Source organism: Miniopterus schreibersii (genome assembly GCF_964146895.1).
Source record: "Miniopterus schreibersii genome assembly, contig: HAP1_SCAFFOLD_94, whole genome shotgun sequence".
Lineage (NCBI taxonomy): Eukaryota > Metazoa > Chordata > Mammalia > Chiroptera > Miniopteridae > Miniopterus > Miniopterus schreibersii.
The window spans coordinates 173,214-194,335 of NW_027669804.1; the positions used below are offsets into that span (position 1 = coordinate 173,214).

Genomic DNA, 21,122 nt, shown 5'->3' on the forward strand with positions numbered 1-21,122 from the left:
TTGGTCTCACTTAGCCCCAATCCCTGATGGTTTTTACAGTCAGAATTTGGGGACTTCTCTTGCTGGCACTGGAATCCTGGGCTGAGGGGTCTGGAGTGGGACTGGAACCCCTTGCTCCTCATGGGGGGACCTCCACAGCCAAGGTATCCCTCCTGATTAAAAAATATGCCACACGTGGGTGTCAGACCACCCCTCCTACCAGTCTCAGTGTGGCTGCTGCTTTAATTCTCTAGTTGTAGGACTTCCATTCAGCCAGATTTCAGATGGTTCTGAATGATGGTTCTGTGGTTTAGTTGTAATTTGGATGTGGTTGTGGGAGGAGGCGAGTCCAGTGTTTCCCTACACCCCCGTCTTGGCCTTCCATCGTCCTGTGATCTCCAGTACTTGCTTATACTGTAACATTGAAACTCTATACCTAATAAACAACTCCCATTTTTCCCACCCCTTAGCTCTTGGCAACCCACCATTCTACTTTCTGTTTATATGAGTTTGATTACTTTAGATACCTCATCTAAGTAGAATCACACAGTAGTTTTCTTTTTGTGCCTGCCTTATTTCACGTAGGATCATGTCTAGGTTTATCCATTCTGTAGCATGTCACAGGATTTCCTTTTTTATTTTTATTTTTATTTAGTTATTTATTTTTTAAATATATCTTTATTGATTTCAGAGAGAGGAAAGGAGAAGGAGAGAGAGAGATAGAAACATCAATGATGAGAGAGAGTCATTGATCGGCTGCAGCCCACAACTGGGGCATGTGCCCTGACCGGGAGTCGAACCCTGATTGCCTGGATCTTAGGTGGACACTCAACTGCTGAGCCATGCCCAGCCGTGCTTTACTATCTGTTTTGAATAATAGCCTTGCTGGATAGAGTATTCTTGGTTTCAGATCCTTGTTTGCATTACCTTGAATACTTGATGATACGGAGTTCAGAATACTGATTATAATGATGCTCCACAGCATGAAAAAAGATATAGAAACTATGAAGGAAATTAAGAATGACAGTAGAAATAAAAAATAAAAAAAACATTGGAAGGAATGAACAGCAGATTAGGGGAAGCTGAGGATCAGATCAGCAAATTAAGAGGACGACAGGGTGGAAAAAAATCACTCAATTAGAGAACCCAAAGAAAACACAATTAAAAAACAGGAGTATAGTTTAAGAGAGCTGTGGAACAACATGAAATGTAACAATATTTGCATCATAGTGGTTCCAGAAGAGGTTGAACCTAAGCAAAGGTTAGAGAACCTGTTTGAAGAAATAATGGCAGAATATTTCTCTAACCAGTGAAAGAAAAAGTCACACAAGTTTAGGAGGCACAGAGAGTCCCAAGCAAGAAGAACCCAAAGGGGCCCACAAAAATCCCAGGTAAAGGGAGAATGTTAGTGGCAGCAAGAGGAAAAAAAGCTGTTAACTACAAAGGAGCTCCCATAAGGCTGTCAGCTGATTTCTCATCATAAACTCTACAGGCCAGCAGGTTATTTCTTTTAAAGGGGGTATATTAAAGCCAGCTAGCCAGCTAGATACCATTAAATATGTGATGCACATACACCTCACTGAACTCACCAGAGAGACGAAGGGCATTTTTTCTACTGATACTTATTTAATATACTAACTGAACACCTAAAAGGAAGTGAAAAGGAAGGAAAGGAAAAGAAAAAACCCTCCTCTAACACTGGAAGCCTATCTTAGAACTGGCCTCATGAAATGCCCCGAGATTTGGGACTATAATCACAGTGGACCTTTGGGGCTGACACTGACCTGTCCAATAAACATTAATGCCCTGATGGTCTGGCAAACGAACACCCTTATTATTTTTTCAGAGCATCATATCAAATAAATTAAAATTCTCATGTCAATTGACTCACTTGGCAGAAAGAAACCTACATGCTATGAGAAGACAGAAGATGGGAAAAGAGTTCAGAAGGCTTGGAAAGAGACAGGTGGAAGAGGCACTGGACAGTTCACTAAAATGTGAATATCAACATCATCGAATGCCCTACTTCCTAACAAATCCGGATTATAATTTTCTGAAGTTGGGAATGAGAGTTGTTCCACATCAAATCAGGTATAGTGATTCTTAGCATTTTTGTTTACATACGCCTTTGAGAATAAGATGATGATGATGCAGTCAGCCCTGGAAAAATGTGCATGTTACTTACACGCAAAATCCTCTTCTGTAAGAACCACTAGTTATAATACTCAGGCTGGACCCCTATTAGTCTCAATACCCATGTTCTATGTAATCCTGATTACTTGACTGCAGGAGAATCTTTCTTCTATGTAACCTAGTTTCATTCTATAGCTTAAACCCCTCTCCACTGTTCCTGTCCTGTTTGCTTCAGAAAAGACTATTACAGACCTGCTGGTATAAATTTTTCACTTATGCTTACAAAGGGCTATGAAATTTTATCATGATTATTCCTGAAGTTGAAACTTTTCTAATCTTTTCTTACAGATTGTGGCATAGAGTGCTAGTTACTTTCCAATAATCAGTTTTGTCTTCTGTCTTCCTTAGTCAGTTATATGATTATATATTTTGAGCCTCTCTCGCAGCTAGGTGTGGCCATGTGACTAGTCTTTAAGGCAGTAATATATAAGCATTGTGCTATGTGGATATTCTGGAAAAAAATGTCCCTTATCATTTTGCCCTGCTTTCTGGAATAAAGACAGAATAGCTGGAGATCAATAGCCATCCTGAGCCATGAGTTTGTGGTGTGATGGGCAACACTGTGTGTTGACCCTTCTACTGGAAATAAATTTTATGACAATAGGTACCTTGTTTATCTTGGTCAAAGCAACATCCCCAGAACCTAACAATGCATGTAGGCTGTGGTAAAGGCTCAGGTATTGAATGGTATTGAATGAGTGAGTGAATGAGTTCACACCAGAGCATGTTAAACAATGATCATAAAGTCCTCACCGGAGATATTCAGCCATCAGGAGCAAAACCAAGATCTCTGATTCTGTCACAAAATCAAACTCTGCCCTAACTCAAATCATATCACTCCTATTAGCTTCCTTTTGCTCTCCCTGATTTGCTACTGTTATAGAAGTAGAGGATTTTTTTCTTACTGCTCTGCAGTGTTTTCTTCAAACAAAATCTTTTAAAATCTACTTTCTTGATAATTCTTTCTATTAATTTTTGGCTTAGCAAGTTTAAAATTCTTTAATATTCAAGGTCATGCATTTCTTTTTGTGTGGATCTGTTGATAAATGCAGGCACTACTTTGTCACATAATCTTAGGCATCCATCAAGTGTACAAGAGTCATCCAGAATGGTATCTAATGACATTCCTAGGACATTAGACAATAATATTATCACCATGAAATTCATTCACTAGGTCCTAAGGATTTAACTCCATGTTGTTTACTGAAACTGAACTTCATCGAGCCCTTTCCCACTCCACTGTGGTCTCCACATTTTAATATGTCACTAGTTCTTGTCACTAAACCTTACTTACATCTTTTAAACTATTAAATATTAATAGTCTCTGCTTCCCTGATTTTTGAGCTGATCTTTCCCTCCTGCTGTCCTTTTAATAAAGGGGAACACTCCCTCTGCTCCTTTTTATTTTTTTTGGCACATATGTGATTAAAGGGCTTGTAATTGTTCACACTTTTTTCAATTACATGTCATTGTTGTCTTAAATTTTTCTCTACTCTTCTCCAAAAGTTGGTGCTATTCCTGTTAATTATTTGGGGAAATAATTAGATTTCTCTTCTACTTCTGTGACATCTGTTTATAGTAGAGCTCCTTGGTTTTGCTCAAAGTTCTTTTGAACCCGCCCACCTTTGAGGAAAGATATTATTTGGGTATTGTTGGGTACTTTCAGCTTTTCTAAAGTGCACACTTCTGGACACCTCACCCTCTCCTTCTCAGGGGCTTTCCCTGTAGGAGCCTATTAAAATAAAGACAGACAGAGGTCATCCGACGAGCTCTTCCTAAGTCTCCCCTCTACCAGCAATGTCACTGTGGCTGCACAGGTCTGCTCCCTCCTGGCCTCTCCGTCCTTCCACAGCTCATGCGTCCCTGCTCTGGGTGCATCCCTCCTGCTCACGAGGGCCTTGCTCCCTTCATTCCCCCGGCTCCTCTAACTTCTGTTTTTTCCTGCACTGGCTCTTATCCTTTAACATATAACTATACATGTATTTTTCATCTAAGAATAAACATATCCTAGCAGTGTGTTTCCCTCTCACTACTGCCACATCTCTCTTCTCAGCCAAATGCTCAGGAAGAGAAGCCCTCAGTTGCTGTCTTCACTTCCTCGCTTCCTGTTCACTGCTTCACCCCGATGCCATGGCCAATACATTTGTAGCTTTCCTGCCCTCCTGACAACATTGGACTTGGTTAGGCAATTATGTATGGAAGCTGAGACCGGGCCAGGCCTGTGCCCTTGGTAAAGGGGTAGAGTGGGTGCAGGGCAGGGAGGGGGCATCCTGAACCACTGCCTCCTCTGTAAGGTGGGGGCCTGGATGGAACTCTGGGCGGAATGGGTCCCTCGTAACCAGGTGACCGCGGAATGTGCTCTGGTTGGCTGGTGCCAACCAGGTGAACTGCCTTCAGTTGAGAAGCAGCTGTGGAAGGAGGAGGAGCTTCGGCTGTGCTCTCTTCTTGCGGTGGCTGTGATTCTCAGCAGTTGTCTGATCTCCACACCTTTGGACTAAGTCAGGCTGCTCGCCGTCCTCACAGACTAGTCAGCTCAGTGGAGGCGGTCACAGCTGACAGCAGCGGGGGCAGCAGCAGGGGCACAGCCGGGCCTTGAGCCCTGCCCAGGGCCTGGCAGCCCAGTGGCCCCTGTGCTGTACAGGGCTTTGGCACTGTTGGGAGTTGGGGGGTGGGACTGTTGAGTGAAGGCAGTGACAGCAGCAAGGAGTGAAGGGTCCTCATGGGGAACAAACTGTCCTGCTGCTGCCTGAAGCCCAATGCCAGCCCCAAGCTGGGCCAGCACTCTGGGGGGCGGCCTCGGGAATATGAGACTCCTGTGTATGGGGGGGGCTCCAGGAACTCAGTGGCAGAACCACCAGCCACGGCTGCCATGGAAGTTGACAACTTGCATTCCCTGTTCTGTGATGGCCACCCTATCCTGCGCCTCAGTGACGTGGAAAAGCCCGATGGTAAGGAGGTGGCGGGTGTTCACTGCTCTCAGAAGTACCTCTGTCCTGTGCTGACCCCAGGGTCCCCTAGCAGGGAGCCACCCCCTCAGGCTCCTTGCCTGGAGGCCGCTTTTCTGGAGCTGGCTCTTCCTGGTGTCCCCACCCCTTATTCCCTTCCCGTCCTGTCTGGCCAGTTTCCATGTTCACTACCCAAACCCCCCAGTTCGTACTCCAACCCAGCCTGAGACTCCAGTCCTTGGCCCTTCCTGTTTATGGCTCTGTTTAATGTCTCGTGGGCCTCTGTGAAGACTTTTGGGTATATCTTCTCCTTTTTGTCAGTGAAAACTTGAATCCCCCAACTTCAGAGTATCCATCCCATCTCCCTCTCCTTACTTATCCATAAGGTACTTAAATGAAGGAACCAGGTAGGGGCTGGGGATACCCTGGCTCCCACCTGTTAAGATAGTTGATACTCAGGACAGTTCACCTGCAAAGATGTTAGAGTTTATTATTTCAATTCAAAATAGACAACTGACATGGACTCTATGTGGTGTTCTTAAGTAGGCTGTGTTCAGTTGGCTGCCTAGAAGCTGCTTTATTCCTCCCAACTGTAATTTGAATACAGAGGGAAATGGTGGGAGAGGGACTTGAAATTACTGAATGATGTGTAATGTGCTTCCAGTGCTACAGAGAATACTATTTTGTTTGTTTTTTTACACAAAGGAGAAACCTCTGAGTCTGATTAATTTATTTACTTTGACACAAATATATCTTCAGAACGTTCGTCTGCATGGCGCCCTCTAGGTCCTCTTCCCTCCTGCAGGGAGATTCCTGTCTAACTGTAGGAATGTTGAGGTAAAACTTCTGAAGACCAGGTGCCTAAAGGGGCGGGGGGAGAGGGAGGAGAGAGGGAGGGAGAAGAAGTACTTGCTGGAAAATAAGCCTGAGTGACAGTGTAGCTAATGGAGACTGTGGTTTTGAAGTAGAAAACATTCACAAAGATGTTAAAACCCCATTGGTCCATTTGTTTCATGTAAATGCCAGAGATTATTTCATAGAGCAAATGTACTATAGCTCTTATTCTATTTAAACTTTAGTTGAGCTTTTAATTTCTTTAAATGTTAGAATAATTAGCTGTGTGAATTCACCCAGATGGTGCACATGGCTTTGTAACTGAAAAGTACTCGCTTTTCAGAATATTCAAATATTGTGAAATAAATGAACAAATTATGTGAATCAATTAAGTGTACCTTTAAGCACAAGGCAAGTAAGTACCTGTGAAAACTTCTGCTCGCTCTGCTTGGCGCTGCCAGGTAAGCCCCTGAGTGATTTTATAAACCAGTTAGTGTATGGGTAGTGTTGGATGAGAGGCTAAAGAGGACCTTGATTTAATTCTTTTAAGGTGTACAACTCCCTTCCATGTATATCTCCTTTGGCCCTTCTAACTGCAAATAAGGCCCGTGTATACTCTCCCTCCATTGCTGCCGAGGAAACCGAGACTTAGACTGTGAAGTGACTGTGGCACAGCTGCTGAGCAGAAGAGGCTGACATGCAGGTGGAAATGTGCCAAATTCAGTTTCTGTGGTGCTTACAAACTCTTTAGATTGCAGCTTATATTTCATATTTCTTCATAAAGTGAGCCCATTTTAACTTCCTCCAGTAGTGATTACTCCCATTTGAAATCACTGTATACAACTCAGAAGCAACGGCTGCTCCCCCTGTGTCTATAAACTCATCACAGTGGGTAAGAGTCAAAGTAGAAGTCACGGGGGACCAGGAATTTCCCCGGGTGCGAGTTGATGTGTTTTAGGGAGTGTGTTCCGACGGCCTCGGATGGAAGCCGACAGAGCTCTGGACGCAGAGGGACCTTGTGAGAAGCTGGTGAGAGGGCAGGTCAAGGACCAGGGAGTGAGCACAAGCCTGTAGTGAGTAATGTAAACCAGAGAAGCTGGAAATACAGGGTTCAAAGTATAGAATTGCCTTTTATGTTTAATGTGATAGATTTTCTATTTCAAATTGTTTTTAATTTTGGAGACACATTCAATAACTTGATATGAGAAAGCTCAGTTTCAGCAATTGCCTGTTATTAAGATTCCATAGAAACAAGGTGAAAATAGCAAATGTAAAGTCCAAGGACACTGAAAATTTGCTTTTAATGTCTATATTTCAGACAATTTTATATCAACTTCCCTGGAAATAGGAAATACCTACTTAGATGTAAAACATTCTGGCTTTTCTGTGATGGAGAATTGAACCATGTGCCTCTTACACAGAATCACGCTTGAATGATGCTCTGCCTTGTTCTTCTGGAACAGAAGGTGGTTTCTTGAAGTCATTTCCAGGGGATAGTCTTAAGAGCCTAGTACAGATTTCAGACAGACTTAAAAGAATTTGTGTAGCACCTTGCCTTTATCTAACAGTATATCGACTATAACCGATGGTGGCCTCAGTAACAGAAAAAAGACACTAAGGTCCTGTCATCCAGTGTTGTTATTACTCACCAACTGCTCACACAGCCTTTCGTGTCCTGACCTCATGAGCTTTGCTAATTTGCTGGCTCAAGGTGCTCTCTCAGGGGATCCTTCCTCCCACTGCCCCTGTGGGGTGCGTAGGAAGGAACAGGCAATACTATGAGGAAAAAACCTCTGGGCAGCAGATCTTCACTCTTTCCAGGAGCTATTTTAAACCCTCTTTTTTTGGTGACAATATTAATAAGCATTTGATGTAAAAGATTGGAAAATATAGAAAAGTCACTCGCTTATGGTGAGAACACCCAGAACGTTTATTAATATTTCGGTGTTTATTTTTCCTGAACCTTTTGTACGCATATAAACATAACATTTGATTCTACAAAAATGAGGTCATTGTTTGTGTGCTGCTTTATAGTTCTGTGTTATAAAGAGAAGTAATGACATAAAGCCCCTGGACCTGTGCCTGACCTCTGGAGGGCGCTCCAAGGGGTATTTCTATGCAACTGCGCGGAGCTCTGCTGCAGGCCTTTTCATAACTGTCCCTGTACCTTCAGATGGTTGGAGCATCACTCAGGTGCCCAGTCTTTAGGATGGGCCATTGTCCAAAGTGAAACCATACACACTCCCATTATAATGCTTTATTCTGAGGACCCAGATAAAAACAGATGCATTGTACTGACCTGTAGACTTCAGATGGTATGCTTTCTTATATCTTGATTAGGATGTCATTTTGCAGTTAAGGTATTTTAACACTAAATGTTCTTATCCCAAATTAAAGTCACCATTGGTTTTTCACTGGACAGCAGAACTTCTCTTTTAGTTTTTTGGGGGATTTTGTGTCTCTAATTCTGAGTAACTACTACTCTAAGATCTGAAAGAAGTGCTGATCTTAGATAACAAATCAGAAGATTGCATTAGGTAAAATGTTAGGAGTTATAAGAGAATTGGGAGAAACTTAATTGACTTGGGGTACACTGAAATAGTTAGATATTTACTGGGCACCATTCCATATGCAGGACAAACAGTGATACTCAAGGCCAGGCTCCCACCCTAGCAAAGGTTTCTACATTCTAGAGGATCCTAGGGGCGGACAGCACATGGACAGTCAAGAAAGTCAGGGTTAAAGACGGCTGCTCCCTTTAGTGACACTGAGCCGGTCTGAAAATGAGGGAGCCCTGTGAACACGCTCCAGGCAGGTTCCTCAGGTGGGGGTGTGCAGAGTGCAGGCCACGAACAGCAGGCCTGGGGGGGGGGGGGTGGCTGCGGAGACTGACGGGCGCCGGGAGGAGGAAGGCGGTGCGTTCAGACCTGCATGCTGGTGGGCCTTGACAAAAAATACGAATTTTAGTCTAGTAATGGGAAACCACTGGAGGATTATATGTAGGGAAATGATGCTAATTGTATAAAGAGAGAGAGAGGAACAGCGAGGGAGAGAGAGAGAAGCTTCCGTGTGAGAAGGGGGGATGCAGGGGTGTCAGGTAGACGGCGGGCAGAGTAGCGCAGGGGAGTCAACCGTGGATTGTACAGAAACTGTAAGGCCCTAAAATGGGCTGAGTTAAGGAAATTAAGTCTAAATGTAGTAACACGATAGGAGTGACAAGTCACAGAAAAATAAACTAGTACGTCCCCACAGTCAACTACTATGGAGCTATAAAAAATAAAATATCTCTTTCCTGCTATGTGGTGATCTCCAGGATAAGTTACATGGAAAAGGAAGGAGAGGACATCCAGTGATGTACATGACAAAGCAGGGGAAATATGTATTTGCTTATTTTACAAAAATGCTGAAATTCCTGCTAATTGTGTGACTTTGGTTCCTTTTCCTTAAACAGGCAGCCAAGGCTCACATTTACTTAAGATGACATGGGGGTGCTGGTTAATGAGCGGGCACTTCATACACTTCCTTTGAAGTGATGCTAAATGTTCATATTTTGCTTTTGAGTTAATTTCTGAAAGCTTTTTTGTCATTTCTTGGTGCTCTATATATAGTACATGAATTCCTCTTGCATTTCATTTGACCCTTACAGTGTTTTGAGTTCAGTAATATAGGAATTATATCTGTTTTACATGTGAGAAGACAGGCTCTAAGTGGTATAAATTGAGTTTTCCGAGGTTTGAACATCAGGTTGCTGGAGCAGGAATGTGAATTTCAGATGTATGGACACAGGGGTAGGACTGATAGAGTGACATGTCATGTGATCAGCTTTGGGGATACTACCTTTTTTCATACACCCTTTTTCCAGTGTATTAGAGTAATTAAACTTCAGGGTTAAAACAGTAACATTCCATAATTTGAGATGAAATGGAGGTAAATTGTTACTCAGGAATGTTCCTAAAAGTCGAAGACACTGCGCAAAGTACCTTTAAAAATACATAATGGAAGAACGGTGTACTTCACTGTGGGAACTGTCACGTCTCAGTCACAGTCACTGACACGTGTTGAGGACTCCAACAAGGCAGCCCTGAGATCCAAGGCGAGGCCGCTGCAGAGGGGGTTTGGAAGCCAGAGCTGGGACGGGCGGAGGCTTCCTAGGAAGCAAGGCTCAAGGAGCAGCAGCCTGGGGGCCCCAGGGGCTCACCCTGTGCCCTTGGGTGGGGCAGCCAGCTCCAGGCCAGGGGGAAGGAGCCACCTGCCTGGGGGGAAAGTGCAGACTCAGAGAGAGAAAATCATTAGTGTATAATCCACTTGTTAGAGTCTAAATTTCATGTTATGGGTCAGGAAACTAATACAATGTATAGTAAATACAATGTGTAGTATAGGGATAGAGCAGTCAGTACATGCAGGAACCTTAAGTAAACAGGTGCCCAGCAGTTGGCCTAGAAACTTCTGACATTTCTATTTAATTGGAATAAATTGAAATCAGTCTTTCTGAAAAATGCTGCTTAAAACCACACTATAAAATAGTGATGCAGTATTTGTCATTAGCAGAAAGTGAAAGTTATATATATATAAAATTGTTGGAGGCTATAAACAGTAAATATTTTATGAAAGGCTCATGCAAATTAATAACCTTAGGGTTCTCGTGGGCACAATACATACAGTACCTGTAAACAAAAGGCAACTCACCAAAGTGGAAATAACACTGTTAACTGTGGTCAAACTATATAACCAAAGAAATGCAAATTAGAGACACTGTGAGGTTCCTCATTCACATAACTAGGATTTGTTTAAGTATTAAAGCTGGAGTAGAAGCTAAAACTGGTATGTTTGGAGGCATTATACTCTTGCATGCCCTCACCTGTTTTAGAAAGCAACTTAGTTGTATGCATTGAGCCATAAAAACGACCTAACCTTTTGGTCTAGTCATTTCATTTTAAAGAGCTTTTCTAAGGAGATTCAAAAGTTTAAAACCATTGACTTGTATGACCAGAGTTCACAGAGTAAAAACCAAGGTACTCCTTGATTCAGGAATTAAATGAGCTTCTCAGAACTCGTCTCAGTTCTGCTCCTGGGGATTTCTCCTGAAAAGGCTTCCTCCTCATGCTGGTAAAGTCAACGCCCAGAGCTCCAGAGGCCCTAAGGATCCTAGAGGTCAGCTCTGCCTTTCTCTGAGGTTCTTGGGAGGTGCCAGACCAGCTGGGATTGATCGGCCAGCCCTGGGACATGTGCCTGCCCTAGAACTGGGTGTAGGGTAGGGGAAGCTCCAGCTTTGTGTTTGTTACTTGAGCTAATTTTGGTTTTTTCTGCATATTGTCATTTCTTTCATTCCAGCCTTCTTGATTTTTATATTTAGAGCCATAGCAGCACATCTTGTTTTGGGGGTGGGGGGTGTGTGTGTGTGTGTGTGTGTGTGTGTGTGTGTGTGTAAGCCTACTGCTTCCTTGACTGAAGTACATACTTTTCTTGGGCTTTCCAGTGAAATTACTAATTTAGCTATATCATGGCATAGGCATCTATACAAACATGGCTACTTATGCAAATGTGTTATTTTTTATTCAAATTCAGTATATTTGCATTATTTTTGGTAGGAAATAGTCTTGCATTCTCTCAGCAGCTGGAGGTTACAGGCTGCTCTGATAGTCTCTGCCTCTCACTTTGTGCACAACTGAGTTATTTTTCCAAATAGCTCACATTGTCTCATTTTTCAAATATGTGGGGAAAATCCATTAAAATAATTGTATGAGTTTTTTACAAAAAAATGTTGAATAGAATAGTGTCTTCAAAAGCAATTTAATAAACTTGAAATTCAGGGAAGGAGCTTCCTTGAAGCACAAGGCAATTGGTTCAGTTATTTAATTTCTCTGCTGGCGGGACTGTCAAAGCCGACAGCTCAGATGTCTGCTAACCAGCCAGTCCCCAATGACGTTTGGGCAACATTCTAACTGTGTTACTTGGAGGGGAAAGTATTCTAGGTAAATACATTTGGACATGATGTTAGACTTTATTCATTACTATAGTTTTAACATATCAGTGAACATTTTGATTCTCCAAGAACCAGGGGTATAGTCTATTTATATTTGACCTCCAAATGCCCTTTTAAAAACAGGCCCATTATTTCGTGACGTGGGGAATGTCGCCTGTACCATTATTCCATCAGGACCTTGGTCCACTTTCTTACAAGTTTGGTTAAATGGTTTGAGATGGACATTGCTAAGGCCTATCATAGGGTTTGTTTTTTTAAATGACAACTTTATAATCGCATATAGTGGGAAACTTTGTGTTATTAAAATTCAAGTACGTGTTTGGTATTCTTGCCTAAGTAGAAGATTATCCCACCTCGGTGCAAGGTGCGCTGCAGGGGACTGACTTTATGTGTTCACAGCAGATTTCATGTTTGCAAGCAGCCCTATGATCAGGCCGAGAAAGAATTCTTATTGAAGACCCAAATTAATCATGGGGCATGGAAGGAAGAAGTGAGAGTTTAGCTTTGGAAATTGAGGGCAGAACTTTTCACTTTGTCAAAAGTATAAAAAGTCACTGTCATGAAACTATTCCTATAGATTAGAGCACTGAGCTCTTATGCTGTCCTTTAAAATGCGCCACGATGAACAGCCCCAAGTAAGCCTCAGCTGACTAAGTAAATTCACTATCTGAATGGAGTTAGAATCAGCCTACGTGTGTAAAGAACATTTTCCAAAAGCAGCTCACTTGATTTGGGCCTATTTGATGTATTAGCTTGCATCTGTCGCTAATTGGCCACAGTGTAACTTGCTTCTTCAGACTGTTTCTGGAATGAGCTAGTAATATCAGCATAAGAGAGTGACTATATTTCTAATTGATAAGTGGAAGGGGGAAAGCACATATATGATACCCTAATTTAAATTAGATTACTTATGTGCAAGTTTAAAAAAAGTCTAAGATATAGCCTGGGTTGATTCCTCCTATCTAGAAAGATCTTGCAATTTTTAATAACCCCGGTAGAATTTTTATGTTGTTGCCTTCACTAAAATTGTTTTGTTACCATTACTTAAAAACTTTTTTGCCCGGCCAGGCATTGCTCAGCAGTTGAGCGTCTAACTGGGATCCAGGCGATCAGGGTTCGACTCCGGGTCAGGGCACCTGCCCGGGTTGCAGGCTCGATCAGTGACTCTCTCTCATCATTGACGTTTCTCTCTCTCTCTCCCCCTCTCCTTTCCTTCCTCTGAGATCAATAAAGATATATTTAAAAAAAAATGAAAACAAAAAAAAGCCTCTTTCAACTTCGTTTAAGTGATTAAAATGGATGTATAGCTATTTTTTAAATTTTGTATTTTTCTACTCAACTAAATCAGTATGCTTATTTCTCTTCTTATACAGAGTGGTATTTACAGTTAATCCCTTCCTACCATCCCAGGGCAAGGACAATTTTCCTAAAGAAATATCAAATGCATGGTAAGTCAAGATAGAATTTAGGTCACAGTTAGGTTTTTATTTGAACAAATCAAAAAAATCAGTTGTTTATGTATGAGGATTGAATTTGTGATTTTGGCTTTATTTTACATAGCGCTCAACCAAATGCTCCATCCTCCCCACATCTAGAACTTTCCAGCTCCTCCCAGCTCCCTCACCTGCTGCAGGGCTGCCCGGGGGCATCAGAGCAGACAGGCCTGCAGGGCCCCAGAAGCTCAGCATCAGCAGGGAAACTAGTGTCAGCTTCCTGTGCCCTGTTTGTTTTAGGAAAAGAGTCAGAACTGTAGGATTTTATCACACTGCTTGCCTGCTTATTTTCCTTAATGTTATGTTAAATCATGTTTACTTGCTTAAAAAGGCTCACAGATCAAGCTTTCAGTTGATTAGACAGCAGAGGCACGAGAAGGGCAGGCTCCAGTGTATCTGAATTAACGCAGCGCAGTAACAGTGGGGCTTTTTAAGATGCCTTTTCATGGTACGTGTGCATTTTGACTTTCTGGAGCTGATCGTTTTCGGTAGGATTGTTGTATTTCGGTTTCTTCTGGGACCATAGGCTGCTCTCATGTAGAAAGGGGGAGACAGTAAAGGAAAAGCTGCCTTCAGTCCTAGGAAGGTGCCTGTGATGCCCGCCCCACCTTCGAGGAGGCAGCGGGGGGCACAAAGTGCAGCCCAGGACCCTCTTTGGAGCTTTTGGTTTTTTTCATATCTTTTTGAGAGCAAAACAATTTTGTGTTGTAGGTGTTTAGTTACGTTAGCCACACTCATTTTACAATTTAAACTAGATGGGATCCTTTGTAAGATATTCCAGGTGGTTACCAGTCAGTGGTGCAGGATGCTTCCAGGGGCCTGGCCAGAAACTGGTTCTTAGAGCCATCAACTGCTAGATGCTGGTGACTCAAGTAAAGTGGGTGTAAATGCAGAATTAGGAACCAGGGCTGAGCAGTGGCTCAGAGATGCAGCAGTTAAACTTGTTCATTAGCTGATTCTCACCCGGCCTAATTAGCTTTGCCTTTTCTTCAGTACATGGAGCGGCTTTGATTTGTACCAATACAGAATCTCTCTTAGGTCAAAACAGTAAAACATAGGATAAAGTTTTACTTTATGGGACTCCTCTTGCCAAGTGATTTAAGTTATCAATTGTCAAGAAGTGATAAAGGAAATGGAGTGAAATCTGTCTTATTTTGTGTGTTGGTATCTGTCAGGGAATCATAACTTTATTTCCCTGAGGCATTTGTATCTGCATTGATCACTTATTCATTTTATTCTTAGTGCAAGGAAAGAGGAGGAACAGCTCTTCACACCATGTAAGTAAACACTTGAAAAGTTAAGTAAGAAATTAATAATATGAATTAAATTGTGTACCATGATTTTTAAAAGTATATAATGGACCCAGTGTCATCGGCATGTCCCTTTTTTGGTAGATTTTCTAAATCACTTCTGTTATCTTAATTATCAAACTTACATATTCAGGAAAATTTTTGGCTTAGTAATCCCCATTTTTTAAGGGGTTCTGACCTTTAAGTTAAATTTCAATAATATGGTTGTGATAGAAAGATCTGCCTTAAATTTTTACCTAAACTTTTAATCTTGTTTTTTACAAAATAAACAACAATATACTAGCTAAGTCAATTTTTAACACCATCTATTGACTTATTGTCATAGCAGCTGAAAACTTAGCTTTCTCAAATGCAGCATGGCCTTCTCCCCCCCCCCCCATCCTCTCAACATGTAACATGGTTTTTATTAAATCAGAATCAATGTTTACACTATTATATTATGTAAATACTTTTTACTGCTGAGCCATATAGTTCTGTGGCTGTGCCTCTTTCTTGTATACCCTTCATTCTTTTTCTCAAATACAGAATGTCTCAAAAGATGTGTATGCACATTGAATGATTATCAAGTCAGTGTTTATTAACATATAGTTCAGTTTCAGAATTTGAAAGAATCTACAGAAGTGAATCATTTTTTGGTCAGTTCCTGTTTTCAAACTGATGACCATTCTGGTCCAGGCACAGATGATAAGGCAAAGCAATGGAATCGCAAACAGCAAGAATTATTTGGTTCTGTATTTTGCTCCCTCAATTTGTTGACTGTTGCTGCTTCTGTACTGTAAACTTTATCTTTTATGAATCCCTATGAAAGAAGGTCTAGTGGGTTGTTAGGATAAGTTTTCTCTGCTCAAAGCTTAGTCTGTCTCCCCCCATTATTTCAAATCAGTTAAACCTGGAAAGGAGTGAAAATCTAGTGTTTTAGCAGCTGATACAGTGTGTATACATTTTTGGGACCCCTATGTGACTGAAACTTGAGCACTTCTCCAGGACAATCCCAACCCCTTCTTCCTAGTCACCATGACCTCACACAGCCAGATGCAGCAAGTAGGCTGGTCTCCCTGCTTTCAAAATAAATTTTTTTGTTCCTAACAATCTAGTAATTTGGCAGAGAAAGATGGCTATCAGACAGAAATACTACATTTACGCTACATTAACATAATACCTAGTAAGTTTTCACTTTTTTGAGTGTGGAATTAATTTTTTGATTATATTCACTTCTTGTTTTCTAACAAATATTTTTTCCCAAAATTCGGTAACATTTGTCACGGGCCTGTCAAAAATATTTTCCATTTCCTAAACAGAGTTCCATGTTTTATTGGAAGCAATCTCCCCCCTCTTGTTATCCTAGTCTAGTATAGACTTGCTTTCCCTAGGCCTGCTCTGTGCCTGTTTTGTGGCATATTTCTTTAAAGTCATCTGGGAGCTCACATAACTGTTCTCTTGTGTGGGGTCCCCTATGTCTTAGATCAGTGATTTTCAACCTTTTCCATCTCACGGCACACATAAACTAATTACTAAAATTCTGTGGGCCCAACCAGCGTGCCTCAGTGGTTGAGCATCGACCTATGACCCCAGAGATCAGGGTTCGATTCCCAGTCAGGGCACATGCCCGGGTTTCGGGCTTGATCCCCAGTGGGGGGCGTGCAGCAGGCAGCTGATCAGTGACTCTCTCATCATGGATGTTTCTCTCTCTCTCTCTTTCTCTCTCCCTTCCTCTGTCGGAAATCAATAAAGATATATTTTAAAAAATAAAATGAATGAATAAAATAAAATTCTGTGCCACACCAAAAAATATATTTTTTGCCAATCTGACAAAAAAAAAAAGTTATAATTTTGATTAAGACACACTGGACATCTCTTGTTGTGTTGGCTGTTGTCATTTTTTATTTGACAATCTAAGGGAAAAGAGATTAGTGTCTCTGCCTGAATAGTTAGGTATTGCATGCTTTAAAAATTCTTGTGGCACCACAGTGTGCTGCGCTTACACTGGTTGAAAATCGCTGTCCTAGGTGGTATGTTTTCCCCTGTCTTGTTATACTCCCTCGTTTTACTGGAGCACTTTTTCCTGGGAAGGGATACATGGGCAGAAATTTTTTAGAGATCTAGCCTCTGAAATGCCTCCTGTTTAATAAAATATAGAATAATAGGTTGACATTAATTTTTGCAGTACTAGAGGCATTTCTACTGTTTTCTCACCACAGTTGCTCTTAAGTCTGTTGACATGGGATGATACATTATATATTATTAATTTTAGAGATTTCCCCATCCCTTTCTTCCCTGGAAACTTTTAGAACCCTCTCTGTTCCCAGGGTTCTGGAATTTGTAATATGTTTTTGTTTGTAAGTTTCCATTTTATTGTGGCCATCAAGGCTACAGGTCTGATCTGCTTTCAGGGAATTGTTTTTGATTCTTTCATATATCCTCTATTCCTTTTTTCTAGTATTCCCATTACTAAGAAGTTGGAACTCTCAGGCCAGGATTCCTGCAAGAGTCTCTAATTTCCCCCCCTCTTTTCCCCCATTTTTTCTTTTTCTACCTTCTGGAGATTTCCTTCCTTTTATGCCCCAGCCCTTTTATAATTCTCTGTTTTGTCCATCTTGTCTTTAATGTACAGTGTCTCTTACATCCTGTTTTTCTTTTCTGAAGCATTTCATTCTTTTACCAAGACCATTTTTTGCCTTTTTGAGGTTAAGAATTATTTTTATATTTTCACTTGCTCTTGAATTTTATCAATCCCATTAATTTTCTTTTCTTTTTATGCAATAGTTTATTTTACATAGGACAACTCATTTGCTGATACCATAGGTTCTAAGTTGCTCTATTAAAGTAATCACTAAAGAAAGTGATGTTCTTAGCATGTAGATTTTAGGAAATGTTTTCAACTTTTGTTTATGAGTTCAGATGTTTTTTAATTAAATTCATTGGGGGGACATTGGTTAATCGGGTCACATAGGTTTCAAGTGTGCATGTCTGTGATCCATGATCGGTATGTTGCACTGTGTGCCCAGCCCCCAAAGCCAAGTCACCTTCCCTCAGCGTATATCCGGGCCCCTTACCCTTTACCACCCCCACACCCCTTCCCTCTGGCACCCACCGTGCTGTTGTCTGTGTCTGTGAGTTTTCGTTTTATATCCCACACGTGAGTGAAATCATGGGGCTCTTCGCTTTCTCTGACTCCTTGTTTAGCTGAGCATCATGATACCCATGTTGTCGCAGTGGCAGTGCTTCCCTCTGCTTGTGGCCGAGAGCTGTTCCGCTGTATGTGGGCCCCGCAGCTGCTTCATCCAGACCTTTCCTGGAGGGCACTTTGTTTCCTCCCGTGCCTTGGCCACTGGGGATAATGCTGCAATGAACAAAGGGGTGCATATATTTCTGCAAATGAATGTTTTCAAATTTCTCAGGTATATAACCAGAAGGGGGGTTCCTGGGTCATATGGTAGCTCTATTCTTAATTTTTGAGGACACTCCCTACTGTTTTCCATAGTGGCTGGACCAGTTTATGTTTCCACCAGCAGCGAACGAGGGTTCCTTTGTCTCCACAGCCTCTCCCACACTTGCTGTTACCTGTCTTGTTCATAGTCACCATCTGTTTTGATCTGTCCTACTTGTTGGCGTCCCTCAGATGTGTGGTGGCCCCTGACCGCCTGTTGCTATGTAATCGGAAGCACTAGGAGTGAGCAGAAGTTTTGCAGCTGACAGGGCTGCACTGCAAGAATTTGGGGGCGGATTCTGAGCCTGCCTTGGGTTCTGTAAGACACACTGGCTTCCTGACCGCTCTTCCCGCCACTCTGTATGGGCACCAAGGCTGTGCTTCCTCCCCTTTGTTCTTATACTCTGTATAGCTTTTTTTATGCCTTTAATTCTCAGGACATGTCTCTGAAAGGAAGGGGAGTGGAAATAGATTTGTGGTGAGTTTACAAATCTCAAATGGATAGGTTCTAACTCAAACTTAGAACCTATATTTAAAGTGTAAATCAAAGTTTAAAGTTTTAATTCAATACAATTAATAATATTAATTCAGAAAATATTTTTGGGTATCCCTATAATTAGCATACTACACTTTTCTACCAAAGTCTTGGTTAAGAATTCTATTCAAACCATGCATTTTGCCGTATTGTCCCATTTATGTGCAACATAGATGGAGCAGCTTTCATTAATGCATAAAGTGCTAGAAATTTTCAAGTTAATTAAAAGTCATCAATTCTTAATATCCAAAATGTGTCTTGTGAAAAAGTAGAGAGAAAACAGTAAACTTCAGCTTTATTTTTTAATGGATTAAGATGAGACAGTGGCACAATGGGTGGGGGCAGGATTTCAACAGGTACTTGACTTGATAGTAAGGTTGGGGTTGTCACTCCTTAGACTTCAAGGCTGGTTATTTGTCTAGTCTTTGCTATTGAACTTTAAGTCTACTAAGTAACCCCTTCCTTCTCTGGCAAAGATTGTAAAAGTCCATCTGTCCTGCCATTTGCGCCGAGTGAAGGAAGATACAGCAGGATTTTTGTCTCTGTCCATTCTAGTGACCAACCAGGGATTCAGATACCTGTGAACACTAAGTTTCCCATAGTATTTTGGTGCCTTTTTTTTTCTTTTTTTTTTTGTATTTGCATTTTTTATCTTTATGTTTGTCACTGTAGTGTATTGAGGTTGTAAACCATCAACAGTAAGGTTTTAACCATGAAGAACAATTGTTTTAAATTTTCAAGCAAGATGAGGGGACAGTAACCTGGCAGCCAGGATACCCAGGCTTTGCCAGGAGACTTAATGCTGCCCCCTCTGGGGGATACTAGATACTCGATCCTGGGAAGTCTGAATAGTTGGGAGGAGGCCTGGACTGATGGCAGAGTGTTCAGTGTTCCTTTGGTTGGATGAGGCCAGTAGACTGTAAGTTGTTGATTTACTAAATGAACCCCATGGAGCTTTGAGCCCATGCCTAATTAAAAATTTTCAATGTTTTAGCACGAATATTTTCAAATACAAACAATATACATTTATAGTAGAAAAAAATTTTAGCTGGAGGAAAATGTGAGCAAATATCACCTAAAGTTTTACCAACTAGTCTATATTTTGGTACATTTTCTCCCTCTTCTTTTTATCCCCCTGTAGATAGGTTTTTGGTCATAATTGACTTTTTAAAGGTGTTTTATACGCCATATTACACTTGTATAGCAGTGCTCTTAAAAGATGACCTTCCACTTAGAATAAAAGTATTCAAATGAGTTTTCACATTTTATGCTGCATTTGTCTTTTTGAGATCCGAAAAGTAAATTACAGATTAACTACATAGCTTAAGAAACATCAGAGTTTTAGGTATAGTTAAAATATTTCTACTTTGAGCCCGGCCTGGTGTGGCTCAGGGGTAGAATGTCGACCTAGGATCCAGGCTATCATGATTCGATTCCTGATCAGGACACATGAAATCAATAGAGATATATTTAAATATATATATATATATTTTATATATATTTCTAGCTTGAAAAAATTTATTCCTTCAAAGAGTGATTCTTTTCAAATTATGCCCTCTGGAACTTTTGGCTAATGAGGAATAAGTGGCTTTGAAGTAAGACATCTGAAACTGGCAAAATTGTGTTTTAGATAATATAAAGATATTTCTGATTATTGGCTAGTGGCAGTTTTTAAATGCTCTGCATTTTAAAAGATATCAGCTAGATGTTCTCCCTGTCCTGTCTTTGTGTATTTGTGGGAGATCCTGATGGGAAAGTGTGACCGCATGCTGAAAGCTGCTTTATAATAATATGAGAAAGGAAGGCTCATCTGAATTAGTTTATAAAAATACAGCAGCACCGATACAGTAGGCAGTTAGGCAGAGATGAACAGAGTCGGAGCGACAGGCCAGGTTTGTCACCAGGGTAGAACGCTTTTGTTCCTGGCGATGGGGACCTCGCCCCAGGGTGACCTTTCCTGCCCTAGCATATCACAGGTCAGGCTGTTTACACCCCCTGACCTTTCATGTTTGATATTTTAACAAAGAAAAAACACTTTTCTAAGTTTAACTTACTGTGATGTTTTCTTCTATTCCCCTTCCCCTTCAGGTATTTCCAGATCACCTTAGAGAAAAATATAGCTCATGCTCAACAATATTTTTAGACAACAGCACAATTTGCCAGCCCGAGACGAGAATCAGTGTACAATGGTGAGTAAAATAGGCTGCCCGGGCTCAGTGACAGACACCTTATGCTACAGGCGTCCTACCCATATGGGACCTCATTTGATTGTTATTTTCCTTGATCAGGTTAAGAAACTGGTATCAATTATTATTGATTTCAATTTCCATTTTAATCTGAGAACATGGAAGACGGGAAAGCCAGTGAGCAAATATAAATTTCCCCCCAAAAGTATTCATCTTTACCTGAGGAAATACTGTGGC

The 21,122-nt window shown here is 41.3% G+C and overlaps 1 protein-coding gene across 5 annotated transcripts in view; it reads left to right on the forward strand.

Annotated features, from left to right (window-relative positions):
- Positions 1-21,122, forward strand: part of LOC308552038 (cyclin-Y-like protein 1) — a 72,181-nt gene that overhangs the window by 19,078 nt on the left and 31,981 nt on the right. For 4 of the 5 annotated variants that reach the window (XM_081163006.1, XM_081163002.1, XM_081163003.1 and 1 more), the window contains 3 exons: positions 1,878-2,070; positions 13,308-13,382; positions 14,670-14,704. In XM_081163006.1, the coding sequence (XP_081019132.1) occupies positions 13,380-13,382; positions 14,670-14,704 (38 nt within the window). In that variant the 5' untranslated portion in view covers positions 1,878-2,070; positions 13,308-13,379. The remainder of the gene's footprint in view (positions 1-1,877; positions 2,071-13,307; positions 13,383-14,669; positions 14,705-21,122) is intronic. The other variant, XM_081163005.1, reaches the window with a different exon arrangement.